Source organism: Pteronotus mesoamericanus, unplaced genomic scaffold (genome assembly GCF_021234165.1).
Source record: "Pteronotus mesoamericanus isolate MK-2021 breed Mesoamerican mustached bat unplaced genomic scaffold, CSHL_Meso_final scaffold_533, whole genome shotgun sequence".
Taxonomy (NCBI): domain Eukaryota; kingdom Metazoa; phylum Chordata; class Mammalia; order Chiroptera; family Mormoopidae; genus Pteronotus; species Pteronotus mesoamericanus.
Genome location: NW_026555320.1, coordinates 5,031,293 through 5,057,263, shown reverse-complemented (window position 1 = coordinate 5,057,263; position 25,971 = coordinate 5,031,293). Strand labels below are relative to the sequence as shown.

General features: G+C 63.5%; 1 protein-coding gene across 2 annotated transcripts in view; it reads left to right on the top strand.

The window, feature by feature from the left end:
• Positions 1-25,971, top strand: part of CACNA2D2 (calcium voltage-gated channel auxiliary subunit alpha2delta 2) — a 121,185-nt gene that overhangs the window by 81,758 nt on the left and 13,456 nt on the right. For both annotated transcript variants that reach the window (XM_054594691.1, XM_054594690.1), the window contains exons 4-12: positions 12,520-12,579; positions 17,749-17,793; positions 20,737-20,878; positions 24,049-24,180; positions 24,341-24,398; positions 25,059-25,109; positions 25,234-25,333; positions 25,416-25,574; positions 25,802-25,909. In XM_054594691.1, the coding sequence (XP_054450666.1) occupies positions 12,520-12,579; positions 17,749-17,793; positions 20,737-20,878; positions 24,049-24,180; positions 24,341-24,398; positions 25,059-25,109; positions 25,234-25,333; positions 25,416-25,574; positions 25,802-25,909 (855 nt within the window). The remainder of the gene's footprint in view (positions 1-12,519; positions 12,580-17,748; positions 17,794-20,736; positions 20,879-24,048; positions 24,181-24,340; positions 24,399-25,058; positions 25,110-25,233; positions 25,334-25,415; positions 25,575-25,801; positions 25,910-25,971) is intronic.

Here is a 25,971-nt window from a genome sequence, read left to right as displayed (position 1 = left end):
CCCACCTTCTCCCAGGACCTCTCCAGCCTCAACCTGTGCCCTGAGAAAGGAGCAAGAGCGCCAAGGCCACCTGGGATGACAAGTGCGAGGTCGTGCAGCCAGGCCAGACTGAGCCCAGGCCCACCCAGGTCTCCTGCCCCTGGGTCCCTCCCACAACCCACGGTGCCCCCCATCCCCTGCACCCTGCTGCTCTCTGCTCCACAGCCAGCCGAAGGCCCATTTCCTCCTCCGAGGCGGGTCGGGGTGTCTCATGGGTGAATCAGTGAGTGGAGAAGGGGAGGTAGGCAGTTGAACAGCCCCAGAGACAGCCCCCAGCCTTGCCCCCAGCCAGCTGTGCCTGCGAACCCAGCAGCACCCTCGGAGCCTCAGTTTCCTCATCTGCAAAAGGTAGGAACGGGGCCTGCTCTGTAGAGCCACCCCAGGGACATGATGGGCACTCAGCAGGCGGCCCGCGGCGGCAGGTCCCTGGGAGGCAGGCCGTGCTGGTGCCCCGTCCTCCGGGGCCTCTCCAGGCGCAGGACTCCTTGCCGATCTGTGTGTTTCAGGAGCGGTTTACTCAAAGCCCCTCCTGATCACCTGGCCAAGGGTTTCTCCTCCAGGAGCTGCGCCCTTTTTCAGAGAACCCCAGGGCCCCACCCCCCACTCCCTGTGACATCTGCCACTGGGCTCCATGTGGCCGGCACTTGAGCGTTCTCGTTTTCTCACCGATGCAGCCAAGCTCCCTGGGTGGGTGGTGCCGTTTTCCCGTTTCACCAAGAGGGAAACTGAGGCCAGTAGAGCTGAAATCACCCGGTCAGGGTGGATCTGAGTCCCCTGTGGCTCCATCCCTAGAGGGGTCTTTCCCACACAGAGTCTGCCCCAGAGGGGCGTTAGCCAGCTCAGATGATTCGGGGGTCCCTTTCCTGGGAGGCAGCAAGGCAGAGAACAGACTCCCAGACCCTCATCCCGGGGGGAGAGGGCTGCAGCCTGAGCAGCGGGGGAGCTGGTGGAGCCGCCTGACATCCAGGCGCTGCCCCACCCTGCCCGGCCGGCGCCGAGGCTCGGAGGCCGTTGCTAGGCACCCGGAAGGCCCCAGGTGGGCCCTACCTGTCGTGGCGCAGCCGTGCAGCATGGGGTGGGCACGGGGCCCGGACAGGAGCATGGCCGCCTCCGCCTGCCCGCCCTCCTCTCTCTTGGCAGCAGCAAGCAGAAGCCATTAGCGCCTGGCAGCCCGTGTCCCACAGCTCTGACAAACGCCTTAAACATTGTCGCCAAGGCTCCAGCTGTCCCGCCGGCCGCCTTTACTCCCCGTAATAACCAAGTGTCGAGGCTGATTGCGGTGGCGGGACGCAGCCAGCATGCAGAGCAGCTCCGACCCTGGGCGTTTCCACCTGGCAGCCAGGCTGTGCCCACCTCGCCCCCCACTTTCCGGCCTTTGTCTGCCTGTCGCCCTCACCCAGGCCCCCAGCTTTGCCCCCGGGCCAGCCAGCACCCGGCAGTGGGCGTCGATGGGGTAGAGTCCCAGGCATCCGCACCATCGAGCGACCCCTGTCGGGGAGCCCCTGCTCCCGCTCCCCACCCCATTTGGCTTCATCTCCCAGCCTTGGCGTCCTCGCTGGTGGGGTGGGGTAACCACGTGGCGTCGGGGCTCGGAGAGAGCGGGTGTGAAGCCAGGCACAGATCACGAAGGCCCGTGGAGAGGCCCGGCCACGCCGGCAGCACAACCCCCTGGGGTGGAGGAGGTGAGGCAGCCTCTGCTGCCCTGGCCGGGGCACCCTACCCCCGCCCCAGAAGCCTGCTCATTCCCCCCTCCCATGCCTCTGCCCCCCTGGAGCTTCCCCTCCTCTCTGCCCGCCACCTGGCCTCCCTCCCCTTTTCCTGGAGGCCCTCCCAGCCGGATCGAGCCACAGGTTTTACGTGGCAGAGTGGGGCCCGGCTGCGCCACACTCTCCGCTCGTTGCCTGCCTCTGTCCCCACACTGCCTCGCGGGTCAGGACTACTAGAAGCTTCGTTAGAGATGAAGTGACTGAGGTCCAGAGAGAGGCGAGCATCAGCCACCCGTGTCACACACGTAGTTCCTGGCTGTGCCCCTCGGGGCACCGTGGCCACGGATCAGCGGGGGAGCACCCCCGCCCGCCTGCTGACCTTGAGGGCTTCCTTCCTGAGCCTCCCAGTGGCGAGCACACTGTCCAGGCCAGATCTGGGCGGCCGATCTGTGAGGCCTCTGGGCACGAGATCATTTGGTTCTAGGTCCCCCAGCCTTCTGACGATGTTGGAGGGTGACGGGCAGAGGAAGGTAGAGTAGTCTCCGCTTGTACATCAGACTTCCTGCAGGGGTGTGGGGGGCGGGCCAGCAGTGAGGCCAGTGACCATGAGGGGTCGCGAGGTGCTAGCACAGGTGTCACCGGTGGTGATGGGTGTAGCAGTGAAGGGGGTTGGGCAGGTGGAGACAATGTTGACAACGGGGCTGATGGCGGATGCTGATGGCAGAGGCGACAATGGCGGTGGTGACTGTGATGATGAGGATGAAGGTGGCGATGGTGGGGCTGGAGTGATGGTGACAGGGATGACAGTGACAGTGGAGACGAGAGTGACTTTAGCAACGATGACGGGAATAATGCTGGCCGTGTCGCGGGGTGGCGAGGGTGACGCTGGCTGGCAGTGGCGATGGTAGCGGTGATGGAGTAATGTTGGCAGTGGTGACAGGGACTGTTGGCGGTGGTCACGGCAGTGTTGGTGGGGCTGGGGGGAGCCGGGGATGGTGACGGTGGCGATGGAGGTGACGCGGGTGGCAGGGCTGCCGGTGCCGTGGGCCTCATGGGGCAGCCCTGCCCCACCCGTGGGCCGTGTCCTAGCTGGAGAAAGGACACAGTGGGGCTTGCTTGATGCTTTTTCTTCTTTTAACCTCCAGTGAGCACAGCCTTCTGGGTAATGAGATGCAAATTGACAGAAAAGACAATGAGCCAGCCTGCGGCCGGTGGGGCAGCTTTTAGAGTCAGGCTGATTGCCTCTGTGCCAATTTGCATGGCATTAGCTGTGCACGTCTCCTCCAACGAGCTTGTGCATTTCCTCAGAGGTCACCTGGGTGGTTGCTTTCAACAAGGGGTGGTGACCTGTGATCCAGGCCAGGGACAAGGGCAGGGCCACTCTGATCCTGACCTGATCTGGGCTCCAGGCTGTGGCCCCAGGGAGCCTGAGCCCGTGGCGGGGGTTGGGGGGGGCCTCAGTCGGCCAGGGCCGTGGGGTCAGGGTCCGCACATGGCAGGCCCAGGAGGGCGCGGTTGACCAGCACTGTGGTTCCATTCGAGCATGTGTTGCAAAGGGGACCCACTGGTCTCAGGCAGAAGGGGGGCTGGCCCTGGCCTGGGATGCCTCCGTACAGGTCTGCTGTGCCCCGAACTGGCACCGTCGCCTGGGTAGTACCCCCAAGTCCCGGCCCCCCACTGTACAGTGGGGCCCCAGTCCCGTTGTTTCCACACTGGAGGTGACAATCGTCCAGCCAGGCCTTGCCTGTGGCTCAGTCAGTGAGAGTGGCCGGGGCAGTTCCCCACGACAAAGTCACACGTTGCATCCTCTGTGCAGGCCCACCTGTCCCTGTCACTATCACCCAGGCTACCTGCAGTCACACCTGGAGTAGGACCTAGAGGGGCCGCCTAAGAGCGCAGAGCCCAGGTGAACGCCCTAGCCACGCTGAGTTGGCCGCCTGCTTCTGTCCATGGTGCTGAAAACTGGGGCACAACCTGCCCCCGAGGTCCCTGCTGCAACAGGGGCCAGGCCCCTTTCCCGCTGCCATTGCTCCCTGACCCTGCACCCCCGGAGCCCAGTGCAACTAAAATGACTCCACCAGACGCCACCACCACCCAGGACAGATGACAGGGGCCAGGGGCCCTTCCCCTCTGCCCTCCCCCCCACCCCCAGCCAGGCTAATGCCCCGTCAGGCACATCCCGGTGCCTTACTCCCTCTCCCCCCGAGTTTGGGCCTAATCAGAGCTAATCAGAAAATTATGAGCTGCCTGATTACTGATTAGATTCCTAATGTTAATAGAGTCGAGAAGGACCCGCTCAGGCTGTGTTTTAGGGAAAAGTGTAAAAATAACATCGCGGGAAGGGAGCACGCTGGCTGGAGGAGGGGGCTCTGCTGTCCGCACAGGCAGGGGCGCAGGCTCTGCCGCTGGGGTTGGGGGGCGGCGCTCAGGCTCAGCGTCAGCAGAGGGGCCTCCGAGCAGCGCGGCCTCTCCCCCAGGCAGCCCTTGCTACACCGCACAGGCCTCCCGGGTTCTGTGCTCAGGCCCGTGGGCCGCCGGGCGAGATATAAAGCAGAACTCACTCATGGCACAGCACATGAGAGCAGGACCATGTCTGCACTGCTCACTGCCCTACTCATGCCTGAAACAGGCCAGGCACACAGTAGGTACATAATAAACACCCACTGACAGGCAGGAGGGAGGGCACACGAACCCCTTCCCGCTGGAACCGCTGCCCTCTGCTGTCCGGCCTCGCCATTGTGGGGGAGGGGAGGGAGGCGTCTGAGAGGTAGGAGAGTGCACTGGGCTGGGGCCAAGGCCGAGCACACCAGCCCCCAGGTGCCCGACTGCTGGCCGATCAGGCCGGAGGAGGGGCCCGTGTCCACAGCCCCTCGCTCCAGCAGGGCCCAGTGGCTTTTGCTCCCAGACCATTTCACCACTGGCTTGGCAGCAGCCGGGTGGGACTGGCGGGTGCCAGTTTTCACAGGGTCCAGAGTGGCGCTGGGGCCCCCAAGAGCAGATATCTCCAGTTCAGACCCCAGAGGCCACCCCTTGGACCCGTTGCACGGGGCGTCCAGGGAGGCCCGCACGGAGCCTCACCCTTCCCTCTGCGCTGTCTTGGATCTCTGCGCTCTGTCACCCGCGCTGCTTCTGCTCGGGTCTCTGCCGTCCCCTCTCAGCGGAACCCAGGACCTCCGAGCCAGCAGGTCCCCAGGGGCACCTCCCGATCCCCCACCCCCGCCCCACTGACCTGGTGGCAGCATATGCCCAGCACTGGGGCTGCCCCGATCCATGAAGCCAGTCCCTGCCCCCAAAAGATGGCATCTGGGAAGGAGACAGCCACTTGCTGGTGGAGACACCACAGGCACCAGCCTGGCAGGGGCGCCGGGCTTCCTGGGGGCTGTGGGCGAGCGCGGCTCCTCGAGGACCATGAAGAGCCAGCCAGCTGGGGAAGGAGGGCAGCCAGGTTTGGGGCGCAGCACAGACAAAGGTAGGGGCCCAAACACAGTGGGAGGGCTGGGTTGCAATTCAGCGCAGTGGGGAGTGACCAGTGGGCAGGGCCCGGCCACACAGGGCCCTGGTAAAGGACGGCAGCAGGAAAGGGAGGAGTGGTCGGGACAGCGAGGGAACCCTGGACGGGGGCCCAGGGCAGACGAGTCTGCAGTTGGGTTTGGGGGGGCTCTGGAGAGACCTGAGCTGGCTGGGGGAAGGGGATCGTGGGAGTCGGGGCTTCCAAGGGCTGACCTTGGGCCATGATGGCCCAGCTTGGATGTGGTTGGTTGAGTAGGATATGGGCCCTTGGTCCCTGCCTGGGGCGGGGCTGAGGTGGAGGCCAGGCCAGGGTGCTGGGGGCCATGGACAAAGGCGATGCTGAGGAGAAGGACAGTCCATTGGCATGAGCTTCGGGGGGGCCAGGTCAAGCCAAAGTCAGAGGCCCAAGGGGGAAGCCAGGGCTGGGGAAGCAGTCGGGTTGGCGGGGGAGCAGTGGGGAGGTCCCTGGGGCGAGGCTGAGCGAAGGGGCAACCCCGGACCTGGGGCTCGATCTCGTTTCCACAGTGAATCCACATCCTGCTCCCTGCCCACACCTCCTTCCCCTCTACATCCCCGCAGCCCTAGGGAAGTCCGGGGGGCATTCTGGTCCCCCTTAAGCAGGCGAGAGCCTGAGGTCCAGAGAGAGATGAACAGTGCTTCCCAGGTTGCGTGCCCCGGAGCTCAGGCCTCCCGGCCTGTGGCAGCAGCGTGGCCACACCCGGGCACGGACCCCCACACGCGTCTCCTGAATGTGGGCTAACGAGGGGAGGGTGGGCAGTGACGCGTCCTGGGGCAAACGACGTGTCACCCTGCTCCTCCAACCAGACAGGGGCCAGCAATGGCTCTGGGCCTGATGCCCTCACCTGGTGCTCCCTGTGTGTTTTTTAAAAGGGTGAAACGGAGGAAAATGGAAAAAAACTGGCAAATTTATGAGAAATTCACACAGCTCACCAGGGACCCATTCACCCGAGGAGATGGGCCGGTTCCATGCTGAGGCTGAGGCGGTGCCGGCCAAGTCGGTGCATCCCCCGCATGGGAGCCCACTAGGGCACTGTTGCGGGCAGGGCGGTGCTCCGGAAGGAACCCCCGCGGCCTCGGCATCCGCCCGCCCTAGACCTTGGCTCAGGCTCCTCGGGGTCAAGGCGCCTCCCTGTGGCTAAGCTCCGGGGCCACAGGCCAAATGCAACCTCGCACTGTGTGGTGATTTATTGGCCTATTTCTCATGGGGAGCCTCTCCCAGCTGCCCGAGAGGGGACCCAGGAGCAGCACAGTGACCACACAGCAGGTCCCAAGACCGGGCCGTCCCACTGCGCTCAGCACAAGGCCGTCCTGTCCTGGCGCAGCCCCATGCCAGCGGTGAACTCTCCCGAGGACGGGCTTCTTTGACAACCCAGGATTTTCTGGGAAGTCCTGTCTGGTCTGAAATTCAAGCCCCAGGGACACCAGATTCCCCAACCCCACCTCCCTCTTCACGTTTTTCCTGGGAAATTAAAACACAGGAAAAACCTGGAGAGGCACCAGCAGGGAGCGAGCACACGCAGGCCGGGAGAGAGGCCATGTCCGCCAAGGGAATCACAACGCAAATGAGGTTTTCCCTGTTACATGTATTCTGACCTTTTTCAAAAAAGAAAGAAAGAAAGAAAGAAATCCTTTTTACTAATTTTTTTTTAAATCAACTCATGGGGGACTCGTGCAGCTGGTGAGGGAAAAGGTCAGGGCGCCTGTCGCTGTGGTCAGCGGTCAGCGGCGCGGGCCCCACAGGCCAGCTCGCCCCGCCCCCTTCCGGGCGAGGAGCTTGTCATTTTCCCGCGGGCCAGTTGCCAGAAGTTTGGTCTGGGGTCTGGGTGTTCGCTTCTCATGGTTCCGGTGGTTTTATCCTAATGCCAGAAGCACAGATAATTCAGAAAGGGTGAGTCTGACACGTCCTGGGACAGGAGCTGAGTGTGTCTCATGCGGATGGATGCAGGCAGTGGGGAAAGACGGACCTCGGAGGGCAGGAGGGCAAGGCCCGGTGCCAGTCCTGCCCAGTCCTTGACAGGAAGGCAAAACCACCAGCATCTCCATCCCCTGCCGTGCATGTTTTGGGTCCTGATCAGCCCACTCTGCTCCCGCTGACACCCTTCTTTCTCTTCACCCCTCGGAACCCAGCAGAAGGGGTGATCGGGACCGGACCTGCCCTCAGAAGGCCGTGGGGAGTGAGGTCCCCACAAAGCCCTGGGCACATCATAGGCCACAGAGGGTAGCGGTCAAGGTAGCCATGATGCCCCTCCCACAGGACAGGGCCAAGTTGGGATCCGCCTGGTCCCTGACCGTGGATGGACCTGCCCCCTCGGGCCCGGAGAGCAGGAAGGAGAGAGGCGGGGTCAGGGCCCGCACCGCTGCCCCTGCTGCCAGTCCTGGGGCCCCAGCTCCCTTCTTGCTTAAGCTGCATCTTGTTTTGTTATTATGCAGATATTTTAATTATGCAGATATGTTTTTAGACAGTTTTAAACATGTATATTATTTACTCATTAGACCATAACCGCTCTGGAAATTGGAAATCTGCATTTAGTATCTATCAGTGCACAATACAGAGCTGACCCAGGGCCCGAGGACAGGGAGGGAAGCAGGGTGCCGAGGGGGGCACTTCGGGGCAGGGCAGGGACTGCTGGGCACCTGGTGCTTACCCCCTCCCAGCGTCTGGGTCTGGTGACACCAGGGTCGCGGTGGGCTCAGAGCAGCACTGGAGGCCCATTACTGACCCCCTCTCCTGGGGGAAGGGCAAAGGAGCCCCTCTGGGGGCACCGGAGCCCACCCAGCCGGGCCCCACCTGGTTCTGCCCTGGGGCGTTCCCTGTCCGGCATGCTGGCCACCCTGCGTTTGAGGCCTCCTCACCTGCAAAAGGAGAGGGAACACAAGAATTCACCTCTTGGGGGTCTTGCTAGGGGTGCAGCGGGCAAAGCCAGAAAGAGGCCCAGGCTTCCGCCTGTCATTGGACTAACTGCACCCGTCAGTGAAACCCTGGCCCGCGACAGGTGCCAGGGGCAGCATCGGGGGGCATCAGGACCTTCCTTGCTGCCCCCCGGAAGTGTTCTCGGGCATCTACTGGAGGCTGTGTCCTGTGCCCTTTGCTCAGGCCCTTTTGTCCTAAACCTCTTATATCCTCTTGGAAGAGGGAGCAGTATAACTAAGACCAAGAAACTCATCTTCCCTCTGGGCTGCACAAAACAAATCCTATTTGAAGTGCAATTGCTCTCCAGACCCTTCCAGGCCGGGCCAGCGCTGGGGGAGGAGAGGCCCTCAGAAAGGATGAGGAGCCTCAGGCTCCAGCCATCCCACCGCCAAGCCCCACCCCTCCCAGCCTGCAGTGGGGCCCAGCCCGGTGGGTGTTGGCCTCTGCAGGGCACCCACTGGGGCCGGGCCCCTTCTCGGGCAGGTCATCAGCTGTCTCGGTTCTGCAGCAGGTGAACCAGGTTCCACCTGGTGAAATTCGAAGGTTGTGGAGAGCACTGCTCCCCAGGGAGCTCTGTCCCCAGCCCCACGCCCCACCCAGCCTCTCTCTTGCGTCTTCCTGTAAGAACAGTTCCTAGAGCTGAGAGAGACTGAGTGTTAAGTGAAGCGCTGACACCATTGCTTCTGAAGTGCCCGCTGTTATTGTGACGGACTTGGCCGTGAGTGGCCCCGCTCAGCGATCCCACCACAGTGTCCTCCAACGCCTTGACCATGGCGGGGACACCGCAGGCCAGGCAAGCCACCGTCAGCGGCAGCACCCTCGTAGGCAGCCCTGAGCCTCCGGACGGTGAGGAGGAAGGGGCTCGGAGAAGTTAAACCACACACCTGGGGCCACACAGCTGGCCAGGCAGAATCGGTCCAAGTCCGGGCCTCTCCCTGGTTCAGAGCCACTCTGACTTCGATGTAGCGCACGTTCATCGTGCACCTACTATGTGCCAGGGACTATGTGACTGTAAACTCAACAGCTGCCAGATACTGCCCCCACCACACTCCGGGTCCCGGAAAAAGCAGGCGAGGGTCCTCTGAGAGCCTCCGCGGGGCAACGCAGGCTCAGCGGGCACGGGGAGTGGTCAGGAGGAGAATAGGGGCTGAGCTAACACCGCGAGGGTGCAGGCAAGAGCAGAGGGTGCAGGCAAGAGCAGCCGGAGGAGTCTGGGCTAGAACGCACAGGCGGGCGCGGTGCTGGGGAGCCAGCCGGTCACAGGGAACAGGCACTCGGGGTCAGGAGTGGGAAGGGAGCCCATCTATCTCCCCAGTGAGGCTGGAGCCTGGTGATAAGACTGAACTGTGACCCCCACCTCCACCCCTGCTCTGCTCAGAGTCCCAGTAGGTTGTCCCTTCTCTCTGGGACGGTTTTCTTCCCGGCCTGCCTGCCTCCGGGCCAGAAGGAAGACCGGGAGAGTTGGGAGGGAAGCTTCTAGAGGGTGAACCTCGGGGCGGGAAGGAGGGCAGACAGGAGCCCAGGGCTCTGAGTACTGGCAGAGGGGAGGGAAGCCCTTGGGCTGGGCAGGGGGAAAGGAAGCTTCCAGAGGCGGGGACCCCGTCTCATAGGGCTGCTGGGGTGGCGGGGAGCACACTTCAGGCAGGGAGGGTGGGAAACCAAGGAAGGCGCGGAGGTGGGTAAGAGACTCGGGACTTAGAGACAGCGAGGGGAGCCCCAGGGAACTGCTTCCTGTGGGCGGCTTCGGGATTGCAACAAGGGGGCCGCTGAGAGCCCGCCCACTCTCTGCGTGGGCACAGTCACTATCTCCAGCTTACACGCAGGAAACTGAAGGCTGGAAAAGCCGTTCGCTCAGGGAGAGCAGGATTTGAACCCAAGTGGGGGCCCCAAGGCTCCAGGGCCCAGGCTCCGACCCCATCGGGGCCCCTCGGCACGCCCAGGGGTGCTCCCGGCCCTCCCGCCTGGCCGCCCACACGCCTGACCGGACGCAGGCAGCCACAGCCCGTCCACCCCGCCGCCACCCAGCCGCCTGGCCCTCCTCCCCCGCCACCAGGCCCGTGTGTTTAGCAATTTCCACACGTTCAGTGCCTGGGGATGGACTGATTGATCTGTAACACCGAAAAAATAATAATGGCTTGATCGTTACTGAGGATTAAAAGTAATCCTTTCGCTGTGGCTATTGCAACTCTGTTATTCACAAGTCAGCGGCCTGACCCGGGCCTTGGAGCCCGCGGGGCTCCGGGAATTCAAAGAGGCTGCAGGCTGGGCCCTCTCTCCCTGGGGCTGCCTCCCCGGGGCTGCCGGGCTAGGGAGCCAGAGGGGCTGCAGCCCGACGCTCGCGGGCCTGTGAGTCCCGGGGTCAGCGCCAAGCCCGGAGAGTGGAAGGGAGGGGGGTGCGCAGCAGTTGCCCAAGGCTCCCCCGCGGGGCGGGGCCCCCGGGGCTGCTCCTCAGGCTTCCCGCCCTCTCATCCAGGCCGGGAGCTCAGCTTGCGTCATAGGTGCTCAGTTAACGGCAGTGACAAGTGTTGTTAACCATACATGTCACACAATGATGTCCTCTGCAGAAGGGCGCGCGCTGCAGGCTGGTGAGTGAGAGGCCTCACTCCCCCCCCCCCCCCGGCCCGCCCCCCGGGGATTTGTGGCTGAGGCAGAAAGGAGGCCCCATGGTGAAAGGGAGGGGCAGGGCTTGGGCGCAGGTGGGCCCCTGCGGCCTCAACAAAGCAGCGCCTTTTGTACGCAGAACCACAGGGAGCTGCTGAGGGTTTGGGGGGTGGGGCACATGCTCCAAACCGCATGCTAAGGGCTCCAGGAGCCATGAGGAGAATAGGTGACAAAGGGTGAGAGGGGATGCAGGAGCCTTAGGGGGACAGAGCCAGGGCTGGGGTGTCAGCAGGTGGTCTGAAGGATGTCAAGGGTGGAAAGTAAGGGGCAGCTGCTCCAGGGTGGGCTCATTCCACGTGGGGGCGGTGCAGCTCCGGGGGCCTGAGCACCTCCCCAGGAGGCTGTCCAGGGACTCGGGAGGGGCCAGAATCGGAGGCAAGATATGGGAGGTGTCTGGGAATAGAGAGACCTGTGGTCCCCGATGCTGCATAAGGCCGGTGGGGCCCACCCAAGCAGCGACCGTCTTAACGGGTGGGCAGGGGACGGGAACCACAAACAAGAGAGGTGGGGTAGCAAGGGGCTCCGCATCGTGAAGTGAGGGGTTTGATTTCATCAGGGACTTTTCTGCCCAGCACCCAGGACCCCCAGCCTCATAGCCCACCAGGCCCTGGGGGGATGGGGGTGGCCCCGGGCGGCCCCAGAGAGTGGCGGCTGCACCTCTGCAGGGGTCCCACCATGCCACCCATGCTGTTCGTGATGGGAAGGAGGACAGGCTGGTGTCCGTGTCCTGGCTCCCATTTCCTGAATGGGCAGGCACCAGACTGTATCAGAGTGTCCCCTTTAGGGCCCACAGGCCACGTCAGGCCTGGACGGGTGGGGGGCGGGGCGTGTGTCCTGAGCATCGAGAGCCCGGGAGGCAGCCCGTTGCTGTCCCACCCATGGGGTGGGGTGGGATTGGTGGGGCACCCGAACCCCTCTCCCCACGAGAGCCGCTCCATGCCTCACCGGATGCTGTGGGCCCTGTGGAGTGTGCCTTCTGACCCTGACCGTGGGCCTCGCAAGGCGAGCACGGTGAGGGTCAGGCTCAGGTCCCAGCCCGGTCCACACTCACTCTGACCTTGGGCAGACCGCTCGCCATCTCCACACCTGGGTGTCCTTGTCTGAGCAGGACTTAATCGGGCACATCCTGACCAGTGACAAGTACATATGATATGTCGCTGGCCTGAGGGAGAGCTTGGCATACGGTAGGTGACCGGTTCATGGTGACAATCATTGGTAACAGGTTCATTTAGCCCTATGGGAGGCCCCGAGGGCCATTTCCAAGGGCCCTAAGACTTCCTGGACGGATAGGACCCATAGAAGTTCAAAATAAGAACCTTGGGGGTCAGAACACCTCCTCCAGGAAGCCTTCCCTGGCTGAACAGCACTGAACTCCTCAGCACTGAACAGCTCAGGTAGTCCAGCCCTGGTGGTTCTGCCTGATCATGTGTCTGTTTCCCACTCTGGACCATGAGGGGACAGGACCGGCACCACCATATCTCCACATGTCAGCATGGCCCGGTGCCAGGCATGCTGTGTAACAAGGTGTGGGATGGACGGATGTACACGGGCCAGCCTCGGGGTGGGGCGGTGGGCCCTGAGCGAGCTGGGGCAAGGGTGGGCGCATGAGCAAGGCCCTCGGCCACTTTCGGCGGCTCCCCAGCTCCTGACCTCCCTGTGCTCTGTCCCCAGAGATTGGCTGATGCTGCAGAGAACTTCCAGAAAGCCCACCGCTGGCAGGACAACATCAAGGTAAGAACTGCAGTGCCCTCCCCAGCCGCCCCCAGCGAGGGGGCTGAGAGGGGGGATGTGCGGGGGAGGGGCACTGAGGGCTCTGCCAAGAGCAGAACAGGGACCCCTTGGCCCTGGGACACGGGGCGCAGACAGGGACCTGCCCTCCCACCCCAGAGCTGCTGTGGCGCCCTGGTGAGCAGGCCGGGCTGCTCTAAAGCGATGCTCCCCGAAGCGGGCGTCGCCTTGGTGGCTAAGGAGGTGCCCAGGCTCCTTGGAGAGCCCTCGGGGCCAAGAAGCTTCTTGTCTGCAGGTCTTCTCCAACTTGAATACACTGACCTGAAAGAGACACCAGGAAAAAGGGACCCTAACCCCTTCCCTGGACTCCCTGGGCCCCCAGGCTGGAATTGGGGACCAGGCCATCACAGCCGCAAAGCCTCTCTTTCCAGCGGTGGAGCTCAGACGGAGCTCACGCACAGGGTGCAGGGGCAGGGATGGGGGAGAAGCCTTGTTCGCCTGGTGCTCGCCGTGCCCCATGCCCCATCCATCAGTTTGCCTGTCTGTCCCGCCGGTCCCTTGGGCAGGTGGAGCGACAGTCACCCCGCCTGAGCTGCTGGGCCAGGGCCCTGCGCTCCCCCAGCTGCCAGGCTGGAAGGCATTAATTAGGGCTAACGGCGGGCCCATTAGGCAGCGCGCCGCCTTCCCCGCCCTGCTGCCGGGAGAACGGCCTCAGCTGCCGGTGGGGACTGGCCAGGCCAAGGGGCCCGCGGACTCAAGGCTGGGGAGGGATGGTGTTTTTGTCCCTTGCGGGCACACCACCCACCCTTGAAACCGTGTCCTTCTCCGTGACCTTCTGGAGGTGACGGATCAGGAGCCATGCTCCTCCCCAGCATTCAGGGGGCACCCAGCCTGTGCCTCATGTCAAACGCAGGTCCTTCACGAAGGCCGGCTGCCCCCCAGCTGGCCCTTGCCTCCCCTCCCAGCCGGTCCCCAGTGCCCGAGGCCAGTGCCCAGCGGGCTCATCGGTCTGCTCCGCTCATGGCTCCTCTAGGCTGGAAGCAGCGAGGCCTGACTCAGTGCTGCCCATTGCCTGTCCATGTGCCCAGCCGGGCTCCCTGTGGACAGAGCGACCAGGGACAGCTGGGAATCGGCCTCCTTACCTCTGAGGTGGGGAGGACAGCACCCGGCAGGCCTGGGCACAGAGGAGATGCTCGGCCCAAGGGGCCAGACCGGAATGCACCACATGATCAGTAGGATGTGGCCCCCCGCCCCGTCTGCAGCACTCAGTAGGTCTGCTGTAGACCTCTGAGAAACGGACAATGATGTGCCCATATTCTCACATAGACACCCTATCAACACCAGCGTGGGGACCTGATGGGTCCTGGAGTCTGCAGGGTCAGAGCTAAGGCAAGAGAAAGGGGGGAGATGTCTGAGCACGAAGCCCTCCCCACACCCACCACACTCCCCTTCCTAGTCCCAGGTCCTCACCTCACAGACCTCACACGCCTGTCCATGGCCAGGGCCGGGAACCTGTAGTCACAGCCCGTGGACACCAGAGAAAACCATGGCCCTGGTTAGCAGGCAGCACCGCCGTGGCCTCTGCCGACAGGCAGCTGGCGCTCGGTGCGCGTAATACTTAGGTGGATGGAGATGGCCCACCTGCTGGACACAGGCCTGGCCCAGCATCTCACTGCGCCAGCGCCATCCGCCATCTGACCTGCCCCCGGAAGGGAGCTGGGTGAGGGCATGGGCAAGGGGGGCAGCGGAGGCCACCGGCGCCGGGGCCGCACAGCCGGCCCCGGACCTGCAGGAGACACAGCCCCGCCCTGGGGAGCCCGCTGGGAGAGGGGTTCTGCCATTGAAGGCAGGGCCTGGCTAGAGGCGCTGGCTGGACAGGACAGGTGGCTGCCCCGGCCTGAGGTCGGCCCCGGCCATCAGGCTGGCTGCCTGCCTCTCTGCCAAGCCGGCGACAGACGGCTCTCTCAGAAAACGGTCTTCTTGGCTGAGTCGAGCTGGTGGTGGGCCAGGCTGGAAGGCCAGGCATCCTCGCTAGGGTGGCCGGGTGGCTGGCCTGAGCTGGCACAGAGGCCTGGCGGGCAGGCCACGGTCAGGTCTGGCCGGGCCCCGCATCCGCCTGCCGCGGTGCCAAACTGCCGTGCCCCAGGCACGGCCACACGTACACGTCCTCACCCTGTTCCCCGCCTGCCAGCGCACCTCGTGCCCTCTCGGGCTCAGCTCCCGCTAAGGAAAGTGTGTGTGGCGTCTCCAAGAGGCCACCTGGGCCCCCAGCCCCCTCCCATGTCATCTATGTACAGAAATCCACATGGGGGTGTGAATTCACAGGGGGTGACCCCCACCCCTGTGCTGTTTGAGCAGAATGGCCCCCTGAATACCAGCCAGCAGAGGGTGGAGGGTGTGAGCGGTGTGGGCCCCAGGCCTTAAGGACGCCCCTTTCACCCCACTCGGGGGGTTTCTGGTGTGCTCACGCCCCTCCCAGGTCTGTGAGGTTGCAAACATAAGCGGGGCCCCCACCCATGGGGAATCATGGCCCCTTCCCCCTGGGGAGGCCCAGCTCCACGTCCTCTAAGCAGCCTCCCAGGAGGCGGCCTTGCCCCGATTTTATAAGTGGGAACCCTGACCCTGAAGTAGAGTCTCACATGGCTGCAGTGAGACTTTAAGGGGGCTTAATGCGCCCCCAGTGAGGTCGGGGGACGCCTGGGCGTCCTCATGGGGCTGCTGGGGGCTGCACTCGCTGCTTGGGCTCCTGAAGGTTGCATGTTCAAATCAAGGTCAAGGCCTGGGGCCTTGGCCATCGCTGGTTGGTGCTGCCTCCATGTCTGGCCCACCAGTGGTGGACTCTGGGCACTGTGTGGGCCGGTGGGCCCGGAGGCCTTTCCCGGGGCCTCCCCCCGGACCCTAGTGGCCCCATCCTGCCACACCCTGGCGCCACATCTCGTCGAGCCCAGCCCCCACGGCTGTGTCTGCCATTTATTCTCCTACGTGTGACCTTGCCCGCCACCACCCTCGACCAAGGAAGGGCACGAGCTGGCCCTCCAAGGAGGGGACGGTGGGGAGGAGTGCTGGCCTCATGCGCCCCAGGCTCTGGGGACAAGGGTGGCGAACGGTCCTCAGCCTCACCCGTGGTCTGCAGGGGGCTGGAATCCTCCTGCCTGGCACGTGCCCCCTGTGTCCCTGATGCCACCAACATTTGATTCTCAGCTGAAACCATGAATCAAGACAAAAAGAAAAAGGGAGCATGGGAGCAGCTGGAGGGGTGGCCAGGCCAATGCCCGGGGCGTCGGGGCGGAGTTCGTGGGCAGAGGTGTAGGCAGGACCCGCCTCGGTCAGCCGAGCCCCACCTCCCCACCCGCCGCCCCCGCCCCCGCCCCGGCCTGTGCGGAGCCCAGGGATCCTGGGGGCCTGAGGGTGGCTACCCACCGGCCGTGCCCTCTCCTGTCCTTACAGAAGGTTTGCCTAAAAAGTTGGAGGGCGAAGCCCCTGTGCTAATCTGCAGTCCTCCCAGCACACGGCCTGTTTCTCCTGCTGAGGGGAAGAGCAGCAGAGCCGTGTTTATCACCCCCTTTTAGATAACAAATCACATTTTCTTTTCGCCGGCGAGTGTGTTGAATTGATATTTTTTTCCCTCGGTTTAATGGGTTTGTGTGTTCAGGAATGATCTTCATCAACCAAAACTCCTTATTGTGTTTGATGTAATGTCAGCTTTCATTAGGCACTCCGGTCTGCCGGCCGGGCTGGAGAGACCGGCCCCCGGAGCCTGGCCCCGTCCCCACCCAGGCCCACCAGGGCCCCAGTCTGCGTGCTGGTGGGCGGGCGGATGTGGAAGGGTTTGGGGATGGGCTGGGAAGGCGGGTTGGACCAGGGTGTGAGCCTCTGCCGTAGTGTCCTCGTCCGTTTGGAGGGGTCACGGTGCATGAGCGCAGACACCGCGGGTGCCCCAGATGACTGCAGCTTCCAAGCGACCCGGTCTTACACTCGCCATAAGGTTGTGGCCTTGCCCGAGATGTTTCCAGGCACATAGACAGTGCTCCGAATGCTCACGCTGTGTCTACAGGTCCAGCCAGCAGCCCGTACCCCCACCCCAGACCATTGGTGGGAAACACCCCACGTCTGTTCCCCACAACACGCCCCTGTTTGACCACCTCAAGTCATGGGCAGTCACCAGGGCCAAGCCCCTCCCCCGAAGCATAAGGAGCCTGAGCTCAGAGAGGGAACAGTGCAGCCCTGAGGCCACACAGCAAATGGGGCCCAGCCAGGCCCGGGCGGGGGACCGGGGGCGGCCCCCACCGAGGACGGGCAGGCTCTGAGCTCACTGTTTAGTATGCTTGGCTGCCACCCCCACTGTCAGACCGCTAAGAAACAGCCTCCCAGCGAGTAAGGGACTGCCAGAGCCACACTCCAGGTCCTCCTGGACAAAACAGGGCTGAGGGGCACCCAGGGAGGGTGACCAGACCGTGGCCCTGTCCCACGTCCTTGCCCTGGGGCCCCTCGGGACTGGGGTGGGGTGGTTCCTCCTGAGCGGGTGGCATTTGATGGCACCAGCCTCACCTTCTGGCAGCCGCTCTGAGCCACGCTCAGTTCTGATTAAAGATCATTAGACATGAAATTAGCCCGTTTGTGTTACGGGCCTCCCGGGTGGCCGGTGATTACAGCGTGCAGATGGCCAAGAACCCAGGCGCCGGGCCGGCGGGCGGGGCGAGCGCAGGCAGCCGAGAGCAGGAGCGGGGCCGGGCTTTGTTTTCTCCCGCGCCTGTTGTGTAAACCTCCTTGCATTTCACAACAAATCACAGATAATTAATAAGTACACGCCCGTAATGAGCAGGCTTTTTAATAGAAGAAATTGGAAGATGCGGCGTCGAGTCATTATTTCACTGCAGCCCGGACGCGGCTCCGTTCCTCTCACCCCCTGGTTGCGTCCCAGCCAGAGGCTCAGTGGCCAGGCTGGCTCTGACCCTGTCCCCTCCCCGCGCAGGGCAGCAGGGCAGAGACCCTGGGCCTGGAGGCAGCAAGGGCTCCAGGGCCACCGGGCCCAGTCTCCTGGGGGAAGGGCCTGACTCAGCCAGCCTCCTGGGTGGCAGCTCTGGGCGGAGGAGTCTGAGCCTTGGGGCTGCGGGTCCTGGCTGCACCTCGGGCAGCCTGAGCCACGCATGTTGAGGCCTCTCTCCCCACCAGGAGGAAGACATCGTGTACTATGACGCCAAGGCTGACGCAGAGCTGGTGAGTGCCCCCACTGTTGCTGGGGGGAGGGGCAGCCGCCGGAGCCTCCCTGGGCTGGTGGCCTCAGCTGGAAAAGGAGTGTTGGGCCTCGGCAGTCCTTGGGATTCAGAGCCTGAGCTTGCAGGGTCGGGGAGGGGCAGAGCCCCGCAGCACGCCTTCCACAGACGGACAAACCCCGACGGGCCCAGGCCCCAGCAGGGCTGGGTCTCTGTGGCGCCGAGGAGCACCACTTCCCTCTCCGGGGTGCGGCGGGCCTGGCCCTCGGCCCACAGTCCGTTCCGGTGCCAGAACTGAGGGGCGCCGAGCGCTTACAAGAGCAGCTGGGGAGGGCTTCCTCTAGGTGGCAGGCAGGGCCGAGATGCAGGATGCAGCGCCGTCCCGCTGGGTTTCAGGGCCGTGCAAGCGCCCTCCCCTTCGGGAGCTTGGCACGCTTGGCCCTTGGCTCCGCCAGACTCACCCCAGCTGCAGAGGCGGCCCAGGTCCTGTGCCTGTTCTTCAGAGGACAGACCCCACTTGGCAGTGGGGTGAGCTACAGAGGAGGCAGGAGTGTTGAGGGGCAGGGCCTGGGGAGTAGGCCGTGTTTGGTCACCCTGTCGAGGCCCAAGTCCATCTGCCTGCCTTCAAGGCAAAGGCCGTTGAACCCCACTGTCTCCTCTGAAAAACGGGTCGCCGGAGCTCAGTCTCTGGGGTCCTGCCTGTGCTGGCCAGTGCGGGCGCCCCAGAAGCCAGGCTTCGTCTCCCAGGCCAATTGGCCTGAGGGGTGTCCTGCAGGGTGCAGGGGTTGTCCAATGACACCAGGAAGTGGGCAGGCAGGAGGGGACCCCTGCAGAGGGTCCTTGGTGCTGGGCTGGCCTGGGTGAGCCCTAGGGAGGCCAGGCGGGCAGGGGGCCCAAGGGGAGGGGCGGGTGGGCTAAAGCCGGCATGCTTCCCCCTCGGCTGAGCTTCCGTGGCTCCCAGCGAAGTTGCTAAAATTAAAGCTGGAATCTGAAATTCAAATGAAGAGCGAACCTTTAATTAGACCCTGAATCTAACTCCTTACCCCCCCTCGGCAGCGGGCTGTAATTTTAGCAATCAGTGCATTAAATATAAACCGGGAGGCTGCCGTTGCCCACCGCACAAAGCCCCTGGGCCTGGGGCCCGTGCTGAGGCGCTCCTCGGCTGGGGTCGAGCCTGGACCCCGCCACAGCACCCCAGACTCCCTGTGTCCAGCAACCCCCAGCGTGTCCAGGACACCCAGCCTACCCCCAGCCCCTTGGGCATCTGCTGGGGTAGAGGCCGGGCAGGGAGATCCATCGTGGCTGCGGCTGGGCTGAGGTCACACAGCCTGAAAGCCCAGCCCAGCGTGGCCCGGTATAAATCCTGCACGTAGACGCTGCCGACTCCCCTGCTTGTTGTGTTGTTTTGTTTTTTTAATCTTTGCCAGAGGTACAGTTAGAGATCTTTCTAGACCATTTACTTTTAAATTACCAGCCAGAAGGTGGGGGTAGGGGAAAGAGAAGGAAGGAAAAAGTTCGCCAGCTGATAGCTTATCAGAACGGAATCCAAATGTCACATTAGTTGGGAAAGTTGGGAGATTAAATTTTCCAGCGCCCTTCATCTGCCGCTGACATTTCGGGGGCTTTCTTCTCCTGAGCCTCCCCCGCCTCCTCACAGAACGTGAGTGGCTCACGCCTCAGAGGCGGCGGCTCCCCGCTCTGGCCTCCGCCAGGCAGCTGGCTGCCCGCTCTCCGCAGCAGCCCTGAGCTTCTGAGGGTCCTCACGGGGTGCGCAAAGGCAGGCGGAGGGGCGGCTCACCGGGAGGGCAGGCCGCAGCTGCGGTGGCCCCGTACAGAACCCACCCTTGAAGAGATGAAAGGGGCTCTGCTGCAGACCCTTCTGAGCCGCCGCGCTCTCTCCAGGAACGCTCCCGGGCTGGGGCGGCACCGGCACCTTTGCCCAGGCAAAACAGCCCGTGCAGACACCTGGAGGCAGGAGCCGAGGGGGTGCCCAGGACCCCGTGAGCCGTGGGGTCCGCTGTCACTGTGCCACCCGTGCGGAGAGGAAATGAGCAGAGCCTGGTGCCCAGGGCGGCCCCAGGGGTCTGGTAGGGCAGAGAGGGAGCACGTGGACGGTTCGGCTGTTTCCACAGCTTCCTCCCAGGGCACAGGGCCCCCTGGCCCTGCCCCTGCCCCTGCCCTGCCTGCCTTTTCCCTGTCTCCCCTTCACTCTCCACCACCGTCTTCCCTTCCCCCTCTCGCACCTGCACCCCGTGCCTGCCCCCCCCTCCCGGCTGTGCGTCAACGCTGTCGTAACGGACCCACTCCTGCCAGCCTGTGGTGGTGGGCGGGGGCGCACTGCGCATGCCCAGCCTGCCCGGCCAGAGATGCAGTAATTGGCACCTGTCAGACGGCTGCAGCTCATTTTAGAAAGTCAACGGGGGCCTTTACCGGTCTCAATGCTAAACCCCAGCCCCACTCTCCCCAGGATGCCCTGGAGCGCTGCCCCCAGAGCCAATCTGCTGCAGGGGGTGATGCTCCTCCCCCAGACGGGGCCAGAGCCTTCTCCTTGTTGCCACTGGGGCTCCTTGCAGGCAGGGTACGGGCAGGGCCCTTGGGGGTGGGGAGCCGCAGACCTCCCCGGAAGGGCTGCCGCATCCTCCTCCAGTGATCGCACAAGGCGCGTCCTGCAGACAGAGGTCGGCAGTCCTCTCTGGCTCCAAGATTTCCTCCTTGGTTGATAATTAGTTCTCAAGGATGTGGGGATGGTGGGCGGGATGAGCAGGGGCATGTGGCAGTCGCAGGCCCCCCAGGCGAGGGACCACACCCCGTGTCTCTCCATCTCTTTTTCTCTGTCCCTGCAATCTTCTGATTCTGAAATGCCCCCACCGCCTCAACTCTGGCCTCCTGGCCCCCCCGCACCATTGCCAGCCCTCACGTGGCCATGGTGGGGTGCCCCCTTCTGCAGGATGACCCTGAGAGTGAGGACGTGGAGAGGGCGTCCAAGGCCAGCACCCTGAGGCTGGACTTCGTGGAGGACTCCAACTTCAAGAACAAGGTCAACTATTCGTACACAGCCGTGCAGATCCCCACGGATATCTACAAAGGCTGTGAGTGCGTGGGGTCGGGAGCAGCAGCCCCTGTACACCATGGGGCCAGGGCCCGCTGCCCGGGCACTGCCAGGTCCCAGCTGCTGGCCAGTGCCACCCACCCTCAGCCCCCCTGCACCCAAGGTCACATGAGCTCACCTCTGAGCATCCCTCAACGCAGGCATCGTAAGTGACTCTCAGACATGGCCTCACAGGAGCTTCAAAACATGGAGCCTCTCACCCTGGGCCCTGCCTCCTCCCGTGTGTGCTCACGTGCCCACAGGAATGCACGCACACCCCCAAGCAGCTCCCCCCACCCTCCCGCGTGCCCTGCCCCCATGTAGGAAGGATGGACATGGGGACGGGGGGGTCAGGGCACAACGCTTCACACACACCAACACTGTGACACTCCCCTCCTCCTTGGCCTGGGGAGGGAGGATGGGGGAAGGGGGATTGCATAGAAGGTAGTTGAGATTCCAGGCTCCAAGGAGAGTGGGTTGGCTCAATGGGGAAACTGGGCCACTACAGCTAGAAGGATTTCAGTCAGACATGAGAAGGAACTTACTGAAGGTCTTAAGCAGTGTAGGGGGAGGGGGCCAAGAGTTGAACACTAGATGGGATGCTCTAACAGTAGGACTTAAGGCTCTGGGGTCTCTTGGTTCTGACATAATTTTGGGGTCACCTGCAGGGTAGCCTCAGAATCCTGGGTATCCACAGGGTGGATGGTCTTGGGACAGAGGTCCCAGAGCTCCTGGGTCATCCCAGAGTGTGTGGAATCCCGCGGGGTCCTCAGGGAGGCCTCCTGGGCAGCCCGAGCGGGTGAGGGTGGGTGCTGTCCCCGCCCCTCTGCAGGCCACCTGCCTGAGCCAGCGGAGGGGCACTATCACAGGCAGACACCCTAATTAAAACAGGAGCCACACCGCCCTCCCCAGTCACCCCTCGCTACCCACACAAATTACATTTTATATGTTTTTTATTTACTGTGTCACTTTTAATTAAATCTGTAATCGCCTGCCTGAGGGGGCATGGGCCCCGTTTCCCAACTCAGCGTGATCCTAGAGCATGCATGGGGGCGCGGGGGTGCACAGGGCGAGGAGCGGGCCCTCTCCAGGGCGGAGCCAGAGCGCCTGCACCAGCGTGTCTGGTAGTGGCTGCGTGTGTGTGCGTGCGCGCACATGCGTGTGCGTGGAGTCAGACACCTCCGGAGGAGCCCCACCGGGCTGGTCGTCTTCCCTAGGTTCTTGCCCCGAGTCGCGGCCGCCCCTCTGCCAGCAGTTGAAGTGGCCTTCCAGGACAATCTGCTCTAGGCCCACAGTGCACAGTCAGGGAAACTGAGGCCCAGTGACGGGTAGGCCTCACCAGGCCAGCTCTCCCGGGACAGACAGCGCTGTGTGAAGCACTTGAGAGCCTGGCTTTATTTTTCCCTTAAATAAAAAAATAGAAGTTGTTCAACTCACTAAGTATCTATATTAGGAACAGGACCATAACATACTGTTCAGTAGACACGCGCAAAGCTGGAAATGTGTTTTGTTTTCACGTTATGGTCAGTTAAGGGAGGCGACAGGGCCAGAGAGAGGGCAGGAAGAGCAGAGGGGGAGGGATTAGGCAGCCGACTAGACCTCAGAGGCCCCACTGGGGGAGGGGGCGGGGGGCGCCCAGGACGGGGCTGTGGGTGGAGCCAGCAGCCTGAGTGTCTTAAGCCTGCTCCAGAGGTGTCCTGCTCAGAGGCTGTGCTGGGAACAGGGCCTCTGCTGGGCCTTCTCGGTTTTCACTTGCTAAGGTCCGTGGGGCAGAGGGGCTTTGGCATCAGGGCTCTGCCCGGGAAGAAAGGAGGTCAAAGAAACTGAGGAAGAAACCGCCCCAGGGGAGAGGGGAATACAGACACCTGGCGGCAGCAGGTGCCCCACTTCTGTTGGGTTGTTTTTGTTTTATCCTCCCCCAAGGACACAGTCCTTGATCTTAGAGAGAGGGGAAGAAGGGAGAGAGGTGGGGGGAGAGGAACACAGATCAGTGTGAGAGAGAAACACTGATCGTCCCCCTTCTCGTACGTGTCCTGACCGGGGATTGAGCCCACAACCTTTCAGTGTACAGGACGACGCTCCAACCACCTGAGCCAGCCAGCCAGCACTCCTGCTGGGTTTCCTGAGTCCCACATGCAGAGACAAGTTCACTGCACATGTGCGAGCGTGCACCACACACACGTCAGCAGGTTTAGGGCTGTCCTGAGGTGGGGACGGGGCCACTGCTCAGGCCACCTGAGTCCCTGCCCAGGTGGAGGGATCAGCGGCCTGCAGCCTGTTCACCTTAGAGGAGCCTTGCTCTGTGAGGGTGCGCGGGGTGGGTCTGGCCGTGGGCAGCCGTGGGGCTGGGGGAAAGGGAGGGTGGGGTAACTGGCCGGGGGCGGGGAGGGCTGTGAGGACAGGACCCGGTGGTGTGCAGGTATGAGCACGTGCGTCCCCGTGCCCATGGCAGTCATAGGGCTGCTGGGCAGGTCAGCGGGGGCGAGGGGACCACGGACCTGGCGGGAACCACAAAGGTTAGATGCGGGAATACCTGTTGGGGAGTGAGAGCTGTGTGTGTGCACATGTGTGCGTGCATGCGTGCGCGCGCTCCTGCGTGACTGTCTGGGTTGGAGGAGGATCATGGCACAGACCCTGTCCCTCTGAGAACCCCCGCCCCTGCCTCCTCCTGGCCCCAGTTGATTAATCATGGAGCTGAGTGGCTTCCAGCTTATCAGGTACCTTAATAGCTGAATAATTCCAGCCCCATCATCGAGCCCTTAATTGCTTTCTTGTGGCTGCAGCCCAGAGTGCATGCTGAGTGGGTGAGCTCCCAGGGGACCGGCTGCCAGCTCCAGGCAGCGTGCTGGATCCGCATCCCAACTTGCAACTCCCTGCCACCTAGGTGGTCCCTCTCCAGGGGCCACAGTCACAGCTGCCCTTCCTGGTAGGGCCTGGCTCAAGGGTGGGCTGAACTGTTTCTTCGATGACTTGGGAGGGGGTGAGGACCAGGAGGCCTTCCTGGAGGAGCTGATGCAGCCCCACCGAGCCCTGGGGAATGAGGGGGAGCCTGGATAGGAGGCGGACAGGTGAAGCTTTCTGAGTGAGAGGCATGTGCACGGGTGTCGTGGTGGCGAGGCCCAGCAGGGACAGCCTGGGTGCTTCCACCCCAGCCCCCCGCTTCCCCCACAGCCACCATCATCCTCAACGAGCTCAACTGGACGGAGGCCCTGGAGAACGTGTTCACGGAGAACCGTAGGCAGGACCCCACGCTGCTGTGGCAGGTCTTCGGCAGTGCCACTGGAGTCACCCGCTACTACCCAGGTGGGTGCCAGCCCGCCTCACCAACCGCCCAGCTCCGCACCCTCCACCTCCTCCTGCCCACTCCGGGGGCATGACGGGGTGGTCTCCCCGGAGGCTGCAGAGTCGCCTGACCACTCCCACAAATCCTGCCAGACCCACTCACCTCCTTTCCCCTCTACAGCCACCCCATGGCGAGCCCCCAAGAAAATTGACCTGTACGACGTCCGAAGGAGACCCTGGTGAGCAAGCAGGGAGGGGCTGGGCAGGGACACCCCCTTGACTCCCCACATCTCCCGCCTGCTCCCCTCCCCCCCGATCTCCGGGCCTCGCGCAGGGTGCAGCCAGCTCTATCCAATTTTCATTTCACACATCGTTGCCACTGGAAAATGGATCCCATCACCCAGGCAGGCCTCCCGGCTGCTCTGCCCCCGTCCGCTGCCCAGCACTTCACCCCCTCGGGGCCGACGGGGCGGAGGTTCCCAAGGGTGGACGTATCCTCTGTGGGGCTCGGCCCCCACCCCACGTGTCTGAGCCCCCCCTCGCTCCGCCTCGCCTGTGACCTTCTCCCTCCCCACACACAGCTAGGACCCTGCCCTCTGGGCCTCACCCTGGACTAGGGACCACAACAGGCCGTGGAGACCAGGGTCCACACCTCCAGCCCCCTCTCGGGATCACCTGCTCACCCCTCCCTAGGGTGGCTTATGTGCTGGGGGACCGGGCCACTTGTGTCGCGGGCAAGGACTGGTCAATCATTAAACACAGCATCCTCAGTGCCTAGGACCCTGTATGACCCACGCAGGGGATGCTCGATGGAAACACGTTGAATCAATATGTGGGTGAAGGAAGGACTCACAAGGTCCCGGGGGGGGCTGGCCCTGACTGGAACCTCTCCTGGGCAGGTATATCCAGGGGGCCTCATCGCCCAAGGACATGGTCATCATCGTGGATGTGTGAGTGGGCCACGGTGGCAGGTGGGGAGGGGCAGGGCCAGGGGCTAGCATTTGCTGCCCGGCACGCCCTGGGGAACGGCAGGAGAGCGCCCGAGGCCCACCTGGCGCCTCGTGACCTCCCCAGGAGTGGCAGCGTGAGCGGCCTGACCCTAAAGCTGATGAAGACGTCCGTCTGCGAGATGCTGGACACGCTGTCTGACGACGACTACGTGAACGTAGCCTCAGTGAGTGCCCAGGCGGTGGGTGGGCCGGGAGAGGGCGGCCCCTCGCTGCCCCGCGCAGTCACCGCCCTCGCTGTCCCTGCAGTTCAATGAGAAGGCGCAGCCCGTGTCGTGCTTCACACACCTGGTGCAGGCCAACGTGCGCAACAAGAAGGTGTTCAAGGAAGCAGTGCAGGGCATGGTGGCCAAGGGCACCACGGGCTATAAGGCCGGCTTTGAGTACGCCTTCGACCAGCTGCAGAACGTGAGCCCCATGGCGGGCGGGACGTGGGGGGCAGGCAAAGCCTGGGCTTGGTGACACAGGAAGTCCAGGCGAGTGGCCTTGTTAGCACCCAACAGGCAGCTCAGGCTGACAGCACCCTCTGAAGGGGGAGGCGGGGGAGGGCAGAGGGTCAGGCCTACCAGGGTGGGGGCCTGTCCCGGGGCGGAAGGGGCTAGGAGCCGCCTGACCCCGCCCCTCCTCTCGCCCAGTCCAACATCACCCGTGCCAACTGCAACAAGATGATCATGATGTTCACAGACGGCGGCGAGGACCGCGTGCAGGACGTCTTTGAGAAGTACAACTGGCCCAATCGCACGGTGAGGCTCAGCCCGGCGCTGGGGGGGAGTCAGCGACGGTGGGGTGGGGGCTGTGGCCCGGG